This window comes from Engraulis encrasicolus, chromosome 4, assembly GCF_034702125.1.
Source record: "Engraulis encrasicolus isolate BLACKSEA-1 chromosome 4, IST_EnEncr_1.0, whole genome shotgun sequence".
Classification (NCBI taxonomy): Eukaryota; Metazoa; Chordata; class Actinopteri; order Clupeiformes; family Engraulidae; genus Engraulis; species Engraulis encrasicolus.
In genome coordinates, this window is record NC_085860.1 from 7,123,951 (window position 1) to 7,142,742 (window position 18,792).

Sequence of the window (18,792 nt, forward strand, 5' to 3'; positions counted from 1 at the left end):
TATTGTTCAATTGTATTTTGTATCGTATTTCCTCCTAAAATACCTCGTATCACCTTGTTTGCACCTACCTTACTGTGATGTCCCCAAATTCACAGTTTACTCACCTCCAATTTACTTTCTACTCCTCTGCAGTCTCCTGATGGCGAGGGTACGAGGTGACAGTGTGTCTCTCTCCTTTCTTGGAAGAGTCTGTGGAAGGACAGAGAAAAGCCTGGTCTGTTTTTGAAATAATGTGATTGTGACCACTGGGTGGACACTGGACATGCATGCATCTCTGCTCTGTGCAAACACAGATTGGCAAATTAAATAGATTTTCCTATTTTCCAGCATGTTGCAGTGTGCATAATCACCATTTTAACTAAAATGAAATGGCTCTGTGTCTGCCAAAAATACCTCTAATTTTTCCTTGTTGTAAGATGGAACATTTTGTTTTTGTAAACAACTGTAGCCTACATACATTCAAAAGTAATGGTTTGTCCTCCGATAGATCAAACCTAAATGCACAATAAATGTCAAGACAGTTCAGTAAATGTCAGATCTCAGGGATGCAACATGAATTTCAGAAAAAAAACTGACAATAAAAGTCCAATCGTATCGTATCATAATTCCATATATCTGCAATATGTTTTTCATGGCCGAATACCAGGTGTCTGTATGAGGTTAAGATATTGAAATATGTTTGCATTTACTCCGCGTCAGACCAGATGAATGCAAACTCCTCAAAGCCAATAGTCACAATTCACAACCTATATAATTCTCAAGAAAAAGTAGCTCATATATTTCTGGCTCCATTGATTGAGAAGGTTAAAATGACATATACAATATACATACACCATCCTGATTTCTAGGAACAAGTACAAATTATCATGATATAAACATACATGAGAAAGTGTCCAGCTCCTCACACTTGCACAATGTAAATGACACACATGATGCATACGTACGATGCAAAAAACACCCACACAAACAAGGCCGGATTAAGAAGGCCCGGGGCCCCAAGGCTACAGGTTGCTGCAGACCCCCACGGAAGGTACATTTCTTAACAAAATTACATAGACGTTATCACAATTGCGAACCAAGATAATAAGATTTAAAACTCTACTTGACACAGCAGACTAAGTTATCAATGCTGCATCTTGTCACAGTTCTCCAATTCTGTTGATCTCTCCCATCCCCCCCCCCCAACCCCCTTTGGCCAATTGGGGTCCCCTGGCTGGTGGAGGCCCCTAGGCTACAGTCATATCTAGCCTGTGCGTTAGTCCGGACCTGCACACAATTGTGCACGCGCACGCGCACACACACACACACACACACACACACACACACACACACACACACACACACACACACACACACACACACACACACACACACACACACACACACACACACACACACAAACACACACACACACAGTTTCTCCACGGCAATCCTCCTACTCGACACAGATTGTCCTTAGGCTGAACTTCAGAGAAATTCTCCCTCTGCTGGTGGTGGTTCCGCTACAAATGTCACTTTTGATACATCTTATCGAGTCAAGCTGCTTTTAGATATCTATATGTCACGTCTAATCTGCGAGGGTCAATCCAGTCCGCCCTGCATGTGGTAAAAACCCACCGCCGCCATGTTGAATCCTTCAAAAGTGCTTTTCATCAATCGCGATAATTGTTTTGAATGCACGTCTGCCATGACATTTCAGTGCTGTTGATTTTTGGATGACTTCATCCTCACGCAAAACATTACCAGGAAGAGGGGTGTGAGCAGATACAACTCAAAAGGATAAAGCAACAGGCGATCTGGATCTGGATCTGCAGAGGTAGAACAAAGCGAATCACACACCACCAAGCCGTTAAACGTTTTAACCCTCACAGAATCAAACGCCATAAGGGTGAACCAAAACATCCTCGCATTTCTGAACTTGCATGATCTGTGTGAATGCACATACACGTGTGCACTGCATCATAGAACCAACCTGTGTAAAAATCTGTTTTTGGCCTTATCGTAGCCTAATGGTGGGGCACTGGGTTATTACAGCGGCAACCCGGGTTCGATTTCAGCCAGGGTCATTTGCCAGTCCTCCCTGTCTCTCTCTCCCCACTCGTTTCCTGACCCTCTGTCACAATCTAATCTTAATTAAAGCACACAAGCCCAAAAAAGTCTGTTTACATAACAGTTTCACCAATCTTAAGGATACAAGCATCAAGTCACTATTTTATCTAAGCCACTCTTTTTTTACTGAGTGCCCGTGTGCGTACGTGTATCCTTTGGTACATGTGCGTAAATGACAAGAGGAGAGTGTGAGAACAGAGAACGAACGAGTGCAAAGAGTCCATGTGCATATCAGTGCTATTGTGTTTCCACCTGAGGGCTGAACTCAGTTTTGTGTAATGTCTCTCTCCTCTACCCTCCCCGACCACAACCCCGGCCTCACTGTCTCGAATCCAGAACCTTCTCTGAGAGGGCGGTCTTTATTGGATTTGTCCGCTGTAATGGCTCTGCACGTCCCCTGTGCCCTAGGGGCCCCGGGCCCAAATGTGATAATTGGGGAAGCACTAGCTCACGGACACAGCTCCTAATTAAAGGCTGACATTTACAGCCAGCTCCTGCTGCTGCTGCTGTTGCTGCTGCTGCTGCTGCTGCTACTGCTGCCCAATGCACCACCATCTCCACTGCCACTTCAGGGTGGTAACCAATCATTTACACACACGCACACACACACACACACACACACACACACACACACACACACACACACACACGCACACACACACACACACACACACACACACACACACACACACACACACACACACACACACACACACACACACACACACACTTGAAAAGACGTGACAGAGTGTTTTAATGTACTCAGTACAGAAATAGAAGAATTTCGAAGAGTTGAACAGTTTATTATTATTATTATTATTAACATATATATGTACTGTAGTATTTGTACAAAATGTTTCAAATCAAATTTGAGCATATTAGGTGACAGTGTTTAATGTATGCCTTTCTTGCTCATTCTTTGCTCACCTGTACAAAAGAAAAAAAGGCATTTGTTTGTTGTCTGTGAAGGTCCTCCTTCACCCAGGTCATGTCAGAGTCTTTAGACCAACATTTGTTTGTCTCTTGCCGTTTTGTTTTCCTTCAGTGTCTGCGTAAATGCATTAGGCGACCTGGAAGACTGACAAATTGCAAGTAATCACTAACGACAGACAGGTTATTTCTGATTTGACATCAGAAAAGTGGGTAGGCTATCGGGTGCCAAATGGCCCGCTGTCATGGAACGCTCCGGAAAAGAAACAAAGCGCCCGGGATGTCAGTCTAGAATGGCTTATCGGAGCGAGATAAAAGTAAATTGGCTATGAAGTGCGACGTGACCGCGGTGCTGAGGCGGCCCATAAGCAGGATCGATGCGGCTCCCAGGAAGAAAAACGTTATTCGTTGGGGCCTCGTGACGCCGCGGAGACACGGAGCGTTAGGGCTTGTTGACAAAAATCACCTTCCTGTCAGTAATGGCCACAGCTGCGACAGGCGTCGGCTTGCCACTAGGCCCCGTCGTCTCACAAGTGCCTCCGATTCTCATCAGTCTGCCACATGCAACCCATTACACTCACAGGCTTTGGAGAGGAAGCCACCTAATAGGCGCTAAAGGATGCAATGGCAGGTGGACCCGATACAGCAATGTCACCCGCATCAATATGCAGGGCCGCTGACAGCCTTGAGTAGGTTCAGGACAAAATGATCTGACACGACCCCCCTTTAAATACATTCAATATAATGGGGATCCAGTTCTGGGCCCCATCTCTTCCTAGGCCCGGGGCAACATACCCATAAGTCCACCCCACCCCCACCCCCGTCAATGGGCCTGTCAATATGTATAGTGATGGGAAGAGTTTGATGCAATTTGCAGGGTTCCTGGTATTTTGCACTCTTAACAATCGCATGACGGATGCAGATGTGACTATGACTTGACTAGTGACAAAAGACAGCTATAAAACAACGGGCACAGTTTCCTGACCCTAAAAAGAGAGGACATTTTTAGAGAAAGAGAGATCTGGTGATCCCAATAACTCAACAGCCATACAGCCTTAACCGAAACACCTTTGGTCATCGAAACCAGATAGGTATGTTTTACACTATGAATTGGAAATGTTTTTGGAATCGGCATTTGGAAATAGGTGGAAATGGTTTCAAAAAGAGTGCTTTCTATCCACCTTATCATCCAAGGGCGGCACCATTACTATTTTGGTCGCAGTTGTTTGTGCTAAATTATTCAGAAGGACTATGGGTAGCCTAACCGCAAGTGGCAACGATGTGGGAGCAGGACAAACACTGAAATGGGTAGGGTTAATGGGTGTGGAAATAAGGTGGATACAATACAATAACATTTCTAATGGATAAATGAAATGTCATAGGTCAATCAGATACCATCAGACTGTTTGCTATAGTACAAAACCTTGATAGATTCATTACATTTAATTATCTGGTAGGCTTGACAGAAATGATTAGCTGAAGATGAAATGGCATTTAGTCATTATGCTGCAAAATGGTGGAACCAACTTCCTGTCCAAATTACAGTAGAACTGTCCCAGCAGTATCTTGTTTTAAAAGGAAATTAAAAACAGCGTTCTCTTATCTTCCTTTGGTGATAGTTAATTACGCTCTCTCTGATTTGAAGATGAATTCCTTACTACCATTACATAACCTCTGTAAATGACTCTGCGAGGTGAGCTATGGCAGAAAAGTTCAGGGGTAGATGAGAGACTACCAGGGCCTGAGGGGGTTGTCATTTATGCATTAAGTCAAATGAAGTCAAGGTCGTGCGACCTCTGACTGCACTGCTAGAGCATGAACTCAAGGACCTTATAAATGTAAGGAAGCTTTCTGTCTGCCCACATGACGAATTGCCAACATATCTACTCTGACTCCTGTTAATGTGCTTGCGTGGTCCGTGTGTGTCACACACACACACACACACACATACACACACAGAGCCTCTGACACTCACACACGAGTACAAGCAAGCCCACACAAGCCCCCCTGACACTCTGAAATACGCACAAACGCACGTACGTATGCACGTAGGGTATGTACGTACGTACGTAAGACAAAACAGATCCCTAAAGATAGGCACACGACCACAACAATCGTCCGGCCCCCCTGCTGTTCCTCAAATAGCCAGCGCCGGGAGAGGGAGAGAGAGAGAGGGATGGGTGTTATCTGCCATCGCCACATGTACAACCGCAAACAGCTGTCCACCCACAGGGGTCTGAGCAACACAACACAGCGCAGAGCTGAGACGATACTCGACTGCTGGCTGCCCACCCGTTCAATTACGAGACATCCATGAGCCACTCACAAAAAAATAAAAATACAAACCCAAACATCCTCTCCAGAGCAAGGAACAGGGCCTTTTATAACCACAATGGTGCCCGTCCCCCACCCCCATCCCCCAATGATGCTCTCAGACAATATTTGCCCTGCATGACCAGGCTTGGCAGCCAGCTGCTGCTGTCTGACCAGGGCTCTCCAGAGGATGCTGCCCATGGGCAGAGGAGGATGGTGGGAGGGTAGGATGGATGAACCCCATGAACGGATGTGGATACAGGGATGGACGTGAGCCAGGAGGAGGAGGGCATTTTGACAGCCACAGGTGTCAGCTATTCTCTCCCTCCCTCTCTCTCTTTCTCCCTCCCTCTCTCGCTCTCTCTGTGCTCCTCACGACTCAGGCGTTTCCAGACGTCACTCTACTGTCTCTGAGATGCGTGACTGGGACGGATACTAAGAGGAGATGGGCAGGGATGATTGAGCGCATGGCAGGTAAACGATAGGTGTGTGGAAGTTGGGGTTGTCTTCAGGTGACTCACATAAGGTGCCAGAGATGCCACCTGTTTACTCCGTATTATACTGTGAAACAGTTTGACAGTTTACCAAAAGCTTGAGTTTTGTTTTCAATATTTAATGGTGAGGAGGTTTTTCGCATTCTATGCGAAAACTTATTCAAGAGGTTTATCATTTTCTGTGTGGTGTTTACAAAAACAGGACCTCATGACAACATGCAGTATGGATTCTATGGAATGGAGCAAGAAGGCATTGTTAGTGACTGTGACACATCACTCAAAAAAACTTACTACACTGTATGGTATTACTGTATTACGTTAAGAGAGAATCAACTCACAGTAATTCCTAAATGTTACACAGTCGCATTCGATTTTCCCTGGAAGCGCTGAGCCATTGTGTGTGTGTGTGTGTGTGTGTGTGTGTGTGTGTGTGTGTGTGTGTGTGTGTGTGTGTGTGTGTGTGTGTGTGTGTGCGCGTGTTCTGTGCAGAGTCACTGGTAAATGTCAGTCGCTAAGGGAGGGTGATGGGTCCATGGCCACAACGCTCCTGCCCTAAGGGGTATACTGGTCCTGCCATTTCCTCTGTGCCAGAAACTGACGTTAGGTGTGTACGTACGTCCATGTAAGGACAGGGCCGGCCGGCCACACCATGGCTCACGTGTCACCCAGGCAGCAGTAGCCTAAGGGATAACTCCAGACCGGCCCCTGCACGCACTAGAAGATAGAATGAAAGTGAATGTGTTGCAACATGGAGGTGGTCAAAGAAGAGGTGGTGGTGAGTAATCTACACCGGGTGCTGTGTAATGTAATGTACTGAAAGTGGTGCCAGGGAGTGAGACTTATAGCATTACTATCTTCCCCTCTTGGTATATGTGACGGAGGTCATCTTGCACCTGTTCACCCCCCTCGGGGATCGAACGTGCGACCTCGTCAACTACAACGGTTCGGCAATGGGAGACACAGTATGATACCGCTGGGCCAAGAGACTAGTCTCTCGGCCCAACGGCACGAGACTGTATGAGCCTATCGGAGGGAGGTTTACCAACGTTCCACGCCAACTCTGTGCTAGTTAGCCTCCGTTACATATACGTGTAGATCAGGAATCAATTGCTAATGGTGTAGTCATGAAACTGGATAAAACACTATCTTCCGGTGCAATGCTTAAATGATTCCAGGTAGTGATGCTAGGCAATGGCAGTACATTCCCACTCAGCAAATCAAAAGCAATGATAGCAGGGATTCTGCAAGCCTGATTATCATTGACTTTCAAATATCTTCGAGCAAAACAATTAACGTTTCCCAAACATGGTTGACCCGCCTCCCTAGGTTTGCAACTGGTTGACTGGTTGCCGACAATGTGGGAGGAGTTCCCGGTTTTTCGGGAGATCAAAAACGATATTTACATTGCTCTTGGCCTGACTAGAAACAACGCTGAAGGTGTTGCATCACTAGGAGGGCGTGGCTTGGCTAGAGTGCTGCCGAGGGGGTTGAGATTGAGATCATACTAAGGTCCTGACAGGTGGCTCTTTGAAGGCTATTAATATTGCACTTTAATAGTTTAATTGTTGTAGTCTTTCATGGAATCAAAGATTTCTGGCACTGCCCCTGAATGATGGAGGATTCGGAACACTTGTGGCTATCTGACGACGATAAAGTGTTCCTTTACTTTGCAGGTTACATACCGCCACTCCGACAAACACCGCCATTCAGACATACCGCCATTCCGACACGTTTTCATACCACCATACCGAGACCAAGTTGCTTTTAGGGGAGAGAGCATACACCCCTTCGGCATGTCCGGAGCTGGCCACACATGTGGTGCTGAAATATGGTAAATCGTAGCCCTCAATGACTGTATACAGTCAATGGTAGCCCTGGCTCTGACATGACTCTCATGGCCTGTCCTGGCCTGATGGTGTGGAGACACAACTAGCGAAAGAAAAAACGCACACTAAGGAGTGTGTTAAATAAGCAGAATTTTGGTCATGATTATTAGTCAGGTGACCTGAAGAAAGCTGCAGAGCATGGAGGATGATTACCAGTCAGGTGACCTGAAGAAAGCTGCAGAGCATGGAGGAGTAACATAAGGTGGAAGAGGAGAAAGAGGACGATTGAGGAACAGAGAAAATTAGTAAAGGACAGGAAAATGAAAGAAAAGTAGATTTATTTAGCAATACCATAAGAGAAAAAAAAGACTGAGAGGGCTGAGAACGGCAAAGCTCTGACAAAGACCTGCCCTTGCCTGGACTGGTGGTGTGAAGACAGACCAAGAGCAGCAACCAGAGATGGCAACTTTGACAACCCTCAGGTGACCCAAAACAGAGACACAACCAGACGGATAAAGACACAGACAGATAGACAGTCAGGCATTGTAATATCTAGCCCATCCAACTTCCAGGATGCCAGGTAATTAGGGCAATAAAAATGGATTTTGGACGCACGCACGCACGCAAGCACGCAAGCCAAGTAATGTTGCCGGGGCAACCACAATCACTTCCTCATCTTGTCAACTGAACCAAATGACCAAATGAATAGTTATTAAAGAGTTTTTAAAGAAATTTCGTCAGCATTTAAGTGTAACAGTGTTAGATAAGCAATAAGCCACTTGAGTCCGTGGGTTATGCTCTATTGATAACGGGTGAGGGGAGGTTTATGGCACTCTGCTTCACGTCGTGCCCCACTCCCCTCACCCGTTATCAATCGAGCATAACCCATGGCCTCTCGTGGCTTATTGCTGAAATGGCTACTGTAGCCTACTACACTTTTTCTCAGCAAAGGTGACAAAGAAGCAGAATCTGCGTGATGCCGGTCAGATGACCTGGAGAAAACCGCAGATCATGCGCAAGTTGAACAAGGAGAGACTTGGTGATTGAAGAACAGAAATAAACATTAGAAGCAAAGAAAAGAAAAGGGATCTGCTACAAGAAAGTGAAGAGGACGGATAAAAATGAAAGAAATAAGTGTTAAGTATAGGCAAATAGTCACATTTCTTTACATAACTTAAGCTGTGCTGCTAAGTTACCTTTATGTCAGAGCCCACAGACATTTAGACATAGGCCTATAATATCTTCACTAATAACAGTGATACATTTTAGATTAACAAGCAGTAAAATGCAAGACAGTGAATAAACTTACAGTAGCCTGTGTGTGAACACCATATGTCTACCTCAACTGAGATGACTAAGTAGGCTACATACTAGAATCATTTAACATTATTCTCATTGAACAACTTTTTCTCTTCTCCCATTCTCTGTATGTGATATTGGAAGGTCCTACATTAGTGTTTCTCAACGGGGGCACTACAGCCCCCCGGGGGGCGTTGAGGAGCTCTAGGGGGGCGTTGAGAAGGATACAGCTGGGAGGGGGCGGCGCTTTGTTGCCATTGAGGGGCATTATTCCATTGAATTTTTTAATACTAAGAGGGGCGTTGTCAGGCTTATGGTGATGTCAAGGGGTCGTTGAGAGGCTTGTGATGATGCCAAGGGGGCGTTTGTTCAAAAAAGGTTGAGAACCACTGGCCTACATAAATGGTCCTAAAGGTTGTTGGAAACAGGCTCTCCTTTGATACCCTACTACACCAGGTAGCCTACTGATGCATATACAGACAGTCACACAGCAAAGGCATGAGGTTAACAGGCAGCATTGTTGTGTACACGCTAAAATGCCAGTGCTATTTTAATTGTTAAAGAGATGACATTAACTCCATTTCATAACATTTGGTCCCACTCAAATATAGTGTGTGAATTTTACACTTTGGTCAGTGTAACATTGTCTTTCTTTCTTTTTGTTTTTGGATCAAATGTTTTTTTTAATTTGTTCAAATATATATGTACAATACAAATGTGTTTAAAAAAAACTAGTGTAACATTTTCAAAGTTTGTTCGACTGTATGAACGAAATGTACGAAATGTATACAATGTGAAAAAAAACACTGATGGCATCTGAAGCAGAGTGTGGGTAATCAGCTTGCTGTGGATCTGAAATTACGCTGGCCATCTGCAATATTTTACACTGACTTTACACTGTCTTTGACTGTAATTTGACTATCCAGTGTTGTAAATAATACTCTATCTGGAATTACGTAAGTTTACTCTGGAATATTGACACCCCATTTTTTGTCACATACCGATGCAATATTAGTGCCATGTTGTGCTTCCTTCCACAGCTAGTGACCAGCTTGCCATCTCAGAGTTCCTCTGCTGTTCTCATCTGGAAATCAGGGCTGCTGACAGCTTTAGTTGGGATCGGGACAAAGTCACCTAAAAGCAAACAAAGTCACTGACTATGATACATAAAGATAGCCAAACTTACGAAATGCTGTTGGTGGATCCATGATTGTGGAAACATAGGCTAAATGCTTATGATTTTTTGCATGTCTTTGTTACCCTGCTGAAATAGAGTGATTGTCAGCATGTATAGGCCTATCTTTTGGTCTCCAGTAGCACAAATGACTCAGCAAAAGCAACATTAACAGTCAGGAGCGACAAGCAACATACTGTAGGTGTTGCCAATGAAGGGAGGCCTGGAATTCTTTTCAAAAAGACTTCTAGAATTCTACTGTAGAACAATACTAGGCAATCACTATGTATTGTCTTGCTTGGCCTGGTAGGTAGGGTATTGGTTTAAAGGTGGGGTTGCAGGTTAACCATTTTAAGAACATGTACTATTATGACATCACGTTGGGGGTTCCGCAGGCTCATAGGAGTCCATGTAGAACCTTAGAATCCTCGGGGAGTTCCCCCAACGTGATGTCATACCTGCAACCGCACCTTTAATGATCAGGTGTTTGCAAGTTCAACTCCCACCCCAACATAGAGTATATTTCACATTATGGAGATGATATACTGTATACTAGAGGGCATGTATGTATTTCCAATAAAACTGCTAACCCATGCTTGGCCCAAAAGGCTTTTTGCATTTTCTGTGAGAATGCAGTCTAGTTTTTTATGTGTTTTGTGCCATGTGTCATCTGCTGTGTGTTATGCGACAACTATGTGTCCAAGACAAATTTTCCTCAGGATGAATAAAAATGAGTCTTTGTATTTTGCATCTGTATAGTGATCATGTTTGCCAGTACAAGCGTTGCCCTCTTCCCTCTCTGGATCTGTACAGCACTCACAGCCTATAACAGGCCAATTCCATTCTGAGAGACACGTCACACCCAGCCCACAAACCGTCCATCCGGCAGTAGATACAGATCCTTACAAACCAGGACAAACAACTAAAAACTTTTTATACCCAATAGCCAATATACTTCACTAAGTTGTGCTAGTAGTGCCAAAGTACTACAGTACATGATAGTTTAATGCCCACAGTATGAATTTGAATGAGTATGCTGTGGGCTTGTGGCTTGTGTTCTTGGGAGTGTCGATGTGCGGACCCTTGAGTTTTTTGTATGGCTTTAACAAGGACTGCTCAATTTTGTTGTAGGCTACTTTTCAAATGGCAAATGACAAATGAAAGAAATTCTATATTCAACATAAAGATTTGTACACTGATACTATGTAAAAACTAAAGCAAGAGTAAGTTATTCAAAACAATGGATCTCTGTTCACACACAGACACATATGCTCAAACACACTTGATGCACATATACGTACAAATACTAAGCCTACAGCCTCCCTTCCACCGACCCACAGAAGCCCACAGATTGCTGTAGTGGTGTGATTCCTGTCGTGTCCTTGTCCTTTAGTTCAACCAAGTTGAAGCTAAATAGTGCAATCTATGATGCTTGAGTACAGAATAGGCCTTGGCACACCGTTGTCAGAACATCCCCTGCATGCCAGTATACTAACTGGGGGATAAAACCTATTGAATGCAAGGGTGTGCTTACATATGCCTTGCTGTCCTGTGAATGTTTACATCTTATGGCCAATAAAAATATGATAACATGTAAATGTTTGGGTGGAATAGTTAAAGCACACTCTGATTGTTCCTTCTTGCGATTTCTGGGAAGATCAGATCATGGTTCATGACCAATTTTGACAGAAATGTAGCCTAAGTGACATTTCAAATGGTGTGCAAACTTCCCCCTATACTGTAATAAAAGCTGCCATTTCCTCTGGATCCATTCAAGTCAACAGACCTACAATTTTTAACACTTACAGACCTTTTGCACAATGACCTGGAAGTCTATCATGCATCTGTGCATCTTTTAGCTTTCAAATCTGTGTGTTGTTTCGTAGACTGTGATCATTCAGTGTGGTAGGAGAATCTAATGATAGCTTTTGTCTACGCAGCTTTAGATCAGTCTTGTCACGTCTAATGGACCGCTTTTCACTTTCCACCTGACTAAAGTCTTTCCCAATGCACAACACTTACACGCATAACATGAGAAACAAATACCCCGTGCCAAGGAAACACTCAAGGCCGGAGTGCCTCCACTAACGCCTTAAAGGTGCACTATGAAATATTTTTAGTAGTTTATTTCCAGAATGAATGCTGCCCATTCACATATGTTGCCTTTTCATGAATACTCACCACCAACATAAAATTCTATTCATTATGACAAGGGAAATTGCATTTTTCTCCATTGTCCACCATTTTGAAAGTCCAGAAATAGACATTAGCTGCAAAACTTTGGTCATACTTGTAAATATTAGTTCATTATTTAGTAAATATTTATGAAAATATCAAATTTGGCAGTAGAAAGCACAGTTTCAATGAGCAGCATAGTTGCAATAGTCCACTCTGGCCACCATCTCACACAGTGCACATTTAACCTTTAGGCTACGGCTTTTACAGAAAGTAATTTTTCGAAAGACTTCATCTATCTGACAAATTAAGAATAAAATATTTTGTATAGGCCTAATGAACTCAAAATGTTCCAAAAGCAACCACTTTTTTTGACCTAGAAAACAAAATGTCTACCGGGTGCAACATTTAGGCTTATTTTAGGCTATTGTGCATCTATTTTGAAAAGGTGGGTTTAGTCATTTGCCTGTAGCCTACACCATTGTTATTATTGAGTAGGATTGTAAAGGCAATCATTGATTTCTCCTACACTCACAGTAAAAAAAAAGTCTAACTAAAACCTGACTGACTGTAACAAATCTCCTCATTTGGCCACAGTGAGGCGCAAGAGGACAAGTTTCTTTCTTGTTTTAGGCCTACATCTTTGCTTAGCTCATTTATTTATTTATTTCAAGAAGTTGAAATGAAAACTTTGCCTGAAGTTGTGTAGCCACTGAACTAAAAGAAATAGTATTTCATCTTAGTGTGTGCAGCAACTATCCTGCTTTTTGACATGAGACCAATGTAACGGTCGTCTATTAGTTTTGTTGATGAAACAGAGATTGTGATAGGCTTATTAAAGCTCAGTCATTTGGTACGGTGTGTTTCTTGTGATCACCACACTAACATTCTGTCGAAGACGGGTGTGCACTGCTCACTGTTCTCACCAAGCTGCGTTTGCCAAATGGGGATTCCATTCAGCTTCACACAAACCACTGCAGCGGGTTCAAGTCAAAAGAGACCACACCCACTATTCGTTGGCTGCCTGCTTCATGATGTTCGGAGCACACGGAATCTAAACAGTGAAGTGTTGGTAGAGAAGTGAACTAAAACGGAACATACAGCCAGCCCGGTTACGTTTTATGTAGCACCGTGCGAAGATTACACAGCAGCTGCTTTGAACAAGGCTGTCGCTCGTGGCATTCCGACAGCTGTGGTTCGTGGTATGTGGGGCGAATGTTTCTCTGTTGTCTGAAGAAGTCAGCAATGAGCATCCTGGCTCACATCGCTGTCACACGGAGCTAGCCACCTCCAACATTATTCATTTACAAGCGACGAAAGAATGAAAAGAGACCATTGTCTTCCTGCCTGTGAAGTGCAGAAAGAAAATCCCCAGAGGTAAGTTTCTTCAATTTTGTTTGGTTTAGCAGTGTTGCCGTAGTAGTTCGCAAACGGAGTACAAGGATCCTTTGTGATACTCGTGTCTTTTAAGCCATTGATGTGCGCAGCTATTCTGGACTTTACGGTCCCATTCACTTCAATTCATTTTTTTGGCGTTTTACATATTTCGGACCGTGCGGACGCCGCTGTACTCGTGCGAGGAAAACAACAATTGTCTCGGGTGCTAAACATGGTCATGGAACGGCTTGCTTAACCAGAATGGTGTGTGTTGTGTCATTTCGAAGATAATTAAAGAAAATCTTATTACAATGGGATTTCTCATAGGCATGGTTTTGCATGTCTCTTATCTCTTTTCATGTTGACTGAGCTATCACCGTTACAAGTTTACAAGGTGCACAGCGCACATATGTATGCATACAAAAAGGAAGAATACATTTCACAGTGTAATTCTGCAAATAATTCACTTCAAAGTTAAGTGTTATTACATAGGCACCATGGTCATCAATATGTGTGTAAGAACAAGTGAAAAAACAAATCGGTCAGTTTGTCAAAGAGGAGACGGTAGATATGCACCATAATACACAGTATTCGTCGAAATATGCTCATATATGCTGAAGAAATACTGTACGCACAAATATCTATTTACTGAATTAGACTAATCATGGCCTATCAGAAGTCAGGTAACATACACGAGTGTAAAACTGTCCTTTGATGGGCCTTGAACCCACAACCTGTGGAATGGTAGGCATGACTCCATCCACTAAGCTACCACAGTTTCAGTAAAATTTGTTTGACCAGAAAACTTCTTGTTGTGCACATTATCACAGCACTAAAAAATCATATAGGCCTACAATCATTTCTTCATCATACTTCAGACAATGAGGTAATGGTGCAGGGAAAATATATTTTATATGATTTATTGTGTTAAAATGCACAACGACAACATATCTTTCTGGTCTTAACATTTCTTATGAAACTGTGGTAGCTTAGTGGATGAAGTCATGCTGTCCATACCATAAGTTGTGGGTTCAAGGCCACTCAGCATTCAACTTTTACTCACGTGTAACCTCACTCCTGATATAGGCCTACATTATAAGGCTTATTGGGAAAATAAATATTTGTGCCTTCAGTATGTCTTCAGCATATCTTTCAGGAGCATATAGCGACACATACTGTGTATTATGCTACATATCATCCACAGTGTCTGCTTTGAGAAATTAATCATTCTCAATTTGCACTACTTATTACATATGTGGTATGATCTGTTAACTTCAGAGTTACTTATTTTCAGAATTACAGAAAGTTCTGATCATTCTGCACATTGTAAGATGAAATGGTGATGACGCAGTGAACATGCTAAGAGATATGAAACCTGTCCAATCATGCAAATGACATCCCACTATAATAAGATTTTATTCAATTTTCTTCAAAACAACACAACACATTGCAGAAATTCTTGTAGCCATCATATGTAGGCCTATAGGATGTAATGGAAGCATTTACACATTGTCAGCAGCGCAAGCACCCTTTTCTCACAGACCCTTATTGTGCCCTACAGACAGACTTGAAGTACTTTGTACATGGGCCCATCTAAAACATGCAGTACAATGTTAAGATTTTGTTTGTTAATTCTTAACCTACAAACATGGAAAAGACAGAGGAGATGGAAGACATTGGAAACTTCTTGAATATAGCAATCCCATTACAATAGAAACAAAATGAATTGTTTGCCAATTAATGCAGTAGCCTAGCCTATAATGCAACCTTTGTTATATAGCCTAATAGTGAGTTAAATTGAATCCGAATGTCTCAGCGTGCCCTACAATATCGCCCCCCTGTGGCCACATTAGCTAATGAAGATAATGTTGCTTGAGTGATATGTGCATGTGCATTATTGAGGAAAGAGACGTAGGCTATGTGCCGTCAGTATTTTTCCTTCATATCATTCAGAAGCATGGTGTGATGCATACTTTGTACTATGGTGCGCATATCTACCATCTCCTCTTTGACAAACTGACCGATTTGTTTTTTCACTTGTTCTTACACACATATTGATGACCATGGTGCCTATGTAATAACACTTAACTTTGAAGTGAATTATTTGCAGAATTACACTGTGAAATGTATTCTTCCTTTTTGTATGCATACATATGTGCGCTGTGCACCTTGTAAACTTGTAACGGTGATAGCTCAGTCAACATGAAAAGAGATAAGAGACATGCAAAACCATGCCTATGAGAAATCCCATTGTAATAAGATTTTCTTTAATTATCTTCGAAATGACACAACACACACCATTCTGGTTAAGCAAGCCGTTCCATGACCATGTTTAGCACCCGAGACAATTGTTGTTTTCCTCGCACGAGTACAGCGGCGTCCGCACGGTCCGAAATATGTAAAACGCCAAAAAAATGAATTGAAGTGAATGGGACCGTAAAGTCCAGAATAGCTGCGCACATCAATGGCTTAAAAGACACGAGTCTTTGTGATGGAGTCAAAAAAGCTCACGGACGGGGATTCTTGTCAAACTACTTTTCGTTGGTCAACTGGCCGACTCAAAACATCTTGTTTAACAAAGTTCTTGATGATTAACCACCTTTATGCGTTACCTGGATGTTGTGTTTGGTCAGATGTGAGCTGCATGTCGATGGCTAATCAATCATAAGTCGCTAGCAATTATCAAGAGCATGGGACGTCCCCTGGCATTCTCCGCATCCCCGTGCCATTTCACTTTGACCTTTTCGCCCTTTCAAATGTCAGAAAAGGAGTGTGATCGATGCCACCCATTCGCCGCCCTTGATATAAAAAACTAAGTTGAGTTGTAATTATCGGAGCAGAGTAGGCTACGGATGCATTGATCCTTCAGTTTTGGATATGTGGATTTGTCTATTGGATTGGTCATGGGCCTATATCTAAAAAGATGTTCTTCTGTGACTTAAAAATAATAATAATAATTGTTCTTACGCCCACCATCATTGTTATTGTTCGTGTTTGACTCAAGCAGAGCTTGACATCTCAACTTCCTGACATTTCTTATTTGCCTCCTTTTAAAAGTTGGGTGTGATCAATGTCACTTTGTGACAGGGACTTGATAAGCACACTGACGAGTATCTTTCCCACCTCTCCGAACTCCGAGAACGGTCAGAGAAACTGTCAGAAAAAATGAGTTTTCTGAGCTAGGCTGTGCATAGAGGCAGAGTTCTCTGTGACCAAACAGCAGAGATGCAGCAGTGGTTTGCATCGCATGTGATGAAGCAAGAGATCTTGTGAGCTATTCTCGGCTCACTCTTCACAAACCACTATCATGAGTCACGTTGGTAACCTCTGGATCGTGGGTGCAGTAGCTTGCTTGACTTTTTCTGGATGACTGCCTAGGCCTGCAGACAGTATAGGGGTCCTTCGTAGCCATGCCAGACACGCGGTGGTGGTGGTGGTACAAACATGAAGCAGCCAGGGCAGGGTTTGAACACAGGAAGCATCCGCTGCCGTTACAAGGCCTGCTTCCTCTCACTGTTGTAGGCTAGGCCTGTGTGACAAGAGGTGCGGCAGCAGCTAAAACAGTTCCCTGGAGACTACAGGTCCTACAACGCCACCTCCTCCACACCGTTGCCACTGCTTTTTGAGAGCCTTTTCAACAAGACAAGAAGCAGCACACGCTACGCTACAAGGTTTGCATTCCATCTTCACAACCCTGAGGCCTTATAATGCACTTTGACAAATTGAACATAAATTCTGCATCACCTCAACCATCCTACTACAGATCTTTGGCTATAAAGAACTGTCGCAACTTGGAGTTATTACGGCACACCAGGAGAAGTGGACCACAATACATTCAGCCATGAAAATACAGATCGTCTTCAAACTTTCCACCACATCTTACTGTTTGGGTTAGGCCAGTCCTTGAAAGGAAACGCAGACGCACAATGCTGAACAAGTAAACAGTACCACCAGACCAACCGCTGACGAAAAGTTCATGGGCACTTCCCCCACAAGACCCCATACCCATGTCACGTCTCCCCACCCACTCTCTCTCTCTCTCTCTGCCATGCTTCTTGGTTGGCAAGCCCTTCCCAAAGGAGGATGGAGCTGGAACGGTTTAATGTGGTGGACAGCTGGAGCAAAGGAGCAGCAACAGTCCTATAAGCTTCGTTTACAACAGTGGAAGGAACAGGAACACTCTTGTGGAGAGGGAGAGATCCAGTCTATAAATACCCCTAGTGGCTCTGGCTGCTGTGCTGGGTGTGCAATGCCGCTGGCCTGCTCTGGGGTGCATTTCTGGAAAGCGTAGTTGTTAGCAGTTAGCAACTTCGGTAGTTGCCAATGGGAAATTGCATTGCAACCAACAAAGTAGCTAACATAGTTAAGAACTAAGCTTTCCAGAAATGCCTGCTCTGGTCTGGCAGGGCAGAGTGGCATGGAACTGGGGCATGGAATGGAAGAGTGAGCCTGTCTGTGATTGGCTGTCTCCACTCGCCTCCTGGTTCCATGGTTCCTTAGACAGGAAGTGGAAGACTCGGGCAGGCACTGATTGTCTGCTGCTCCGCTGTGCTCGCCTCACTGGCAGTAGGAGATTATCATAGTCGGGTGTGTGTGTGTGTGTGTGTGTGTGTGTGTGTGTGTGTGTGTGTGTGTGTGTGTGTGTGTGTGTGTGTGTGAGTGAGTGAATCTCTGGTTGTCAATTTCAAGTTCCTCAGACTTCCTCAGTAGACATGGGCACAGATGCTGTAGACATATTTAAGCTTTATGGAAGTCTATTATTTGTATGACCCTCATTATTTTAAAAAAAACCACTAATTCAAATCGTCATCCCACCCTTAGCTCTTGATGGTGGGACCACCAAAGCTAAAGGGAGCCCCCCAGTAGGGTGCATCAAAAGCCCCTTGAAAAATCAAACATTGCAAAATCCCACTCGTCTCTTGCCGTATTGTTCCTTTGTACTACAATAGCTTGCGTGCAAGACTGTAGTCAATTTGATTTGTTTTAAAGGGTTTATCTATAAGAACAGGATTTTCCAAAGTTGGAGCGTTTGATGTACCCTACTCACCAGGTCACATGAGGTGCTGCTGTGCCTTGAGGAAAAGACTGTGGAGGT

At 43.5% G+C, this 18,792-nt stretch overlaps 2 protein-coding genes across 2 annotated transcripts in view; one reads left to right on the forward strand and one right to left on the reverse strand.

Moving 5' to 3' along the window:
• The window catches only part of th (tyrosine hydroxylase), a 33,648-nt gene extending 15,381 nt beyond the window's left edge, over positions 1–18,267 (reverse strand). Inside the window, exons 1-3 of the mRNA XM_063196599.1 lie at positions 16,310–18,267; positions 9,973–10,105; positions 105–189 (exon numbers count right to left, since the gene is read on the reverse strand). Coding sequence (XP_063052669.1) covers positions 105–189; positions 9,973–9,992 — 105 coding nt within the window. The 5' untranslated portion in view covers positions 9,993–10,105; positions 16,310–18,267. The remainder of the gene's footprint in view (positions 1–104; positions 190–9,972; positions 10,106–16,309) is intronic.
• si:dkeyp-19e1.3 (USP6 N-terminal-like protein) overlaps positions 13,235–18,792 on the forward strand; it is a 48,424-nt gene continuing 42,866 nt past the window's right edge. The window contains exon 1 of the mRNA XM_063196598.1: positions 13,235–13,697. The gene's annotated coding sequence lies outside the window, so the exon portion shown is untranslated. The remainder of the gene's footprint in view (positions 13,698–18,792) is intronic.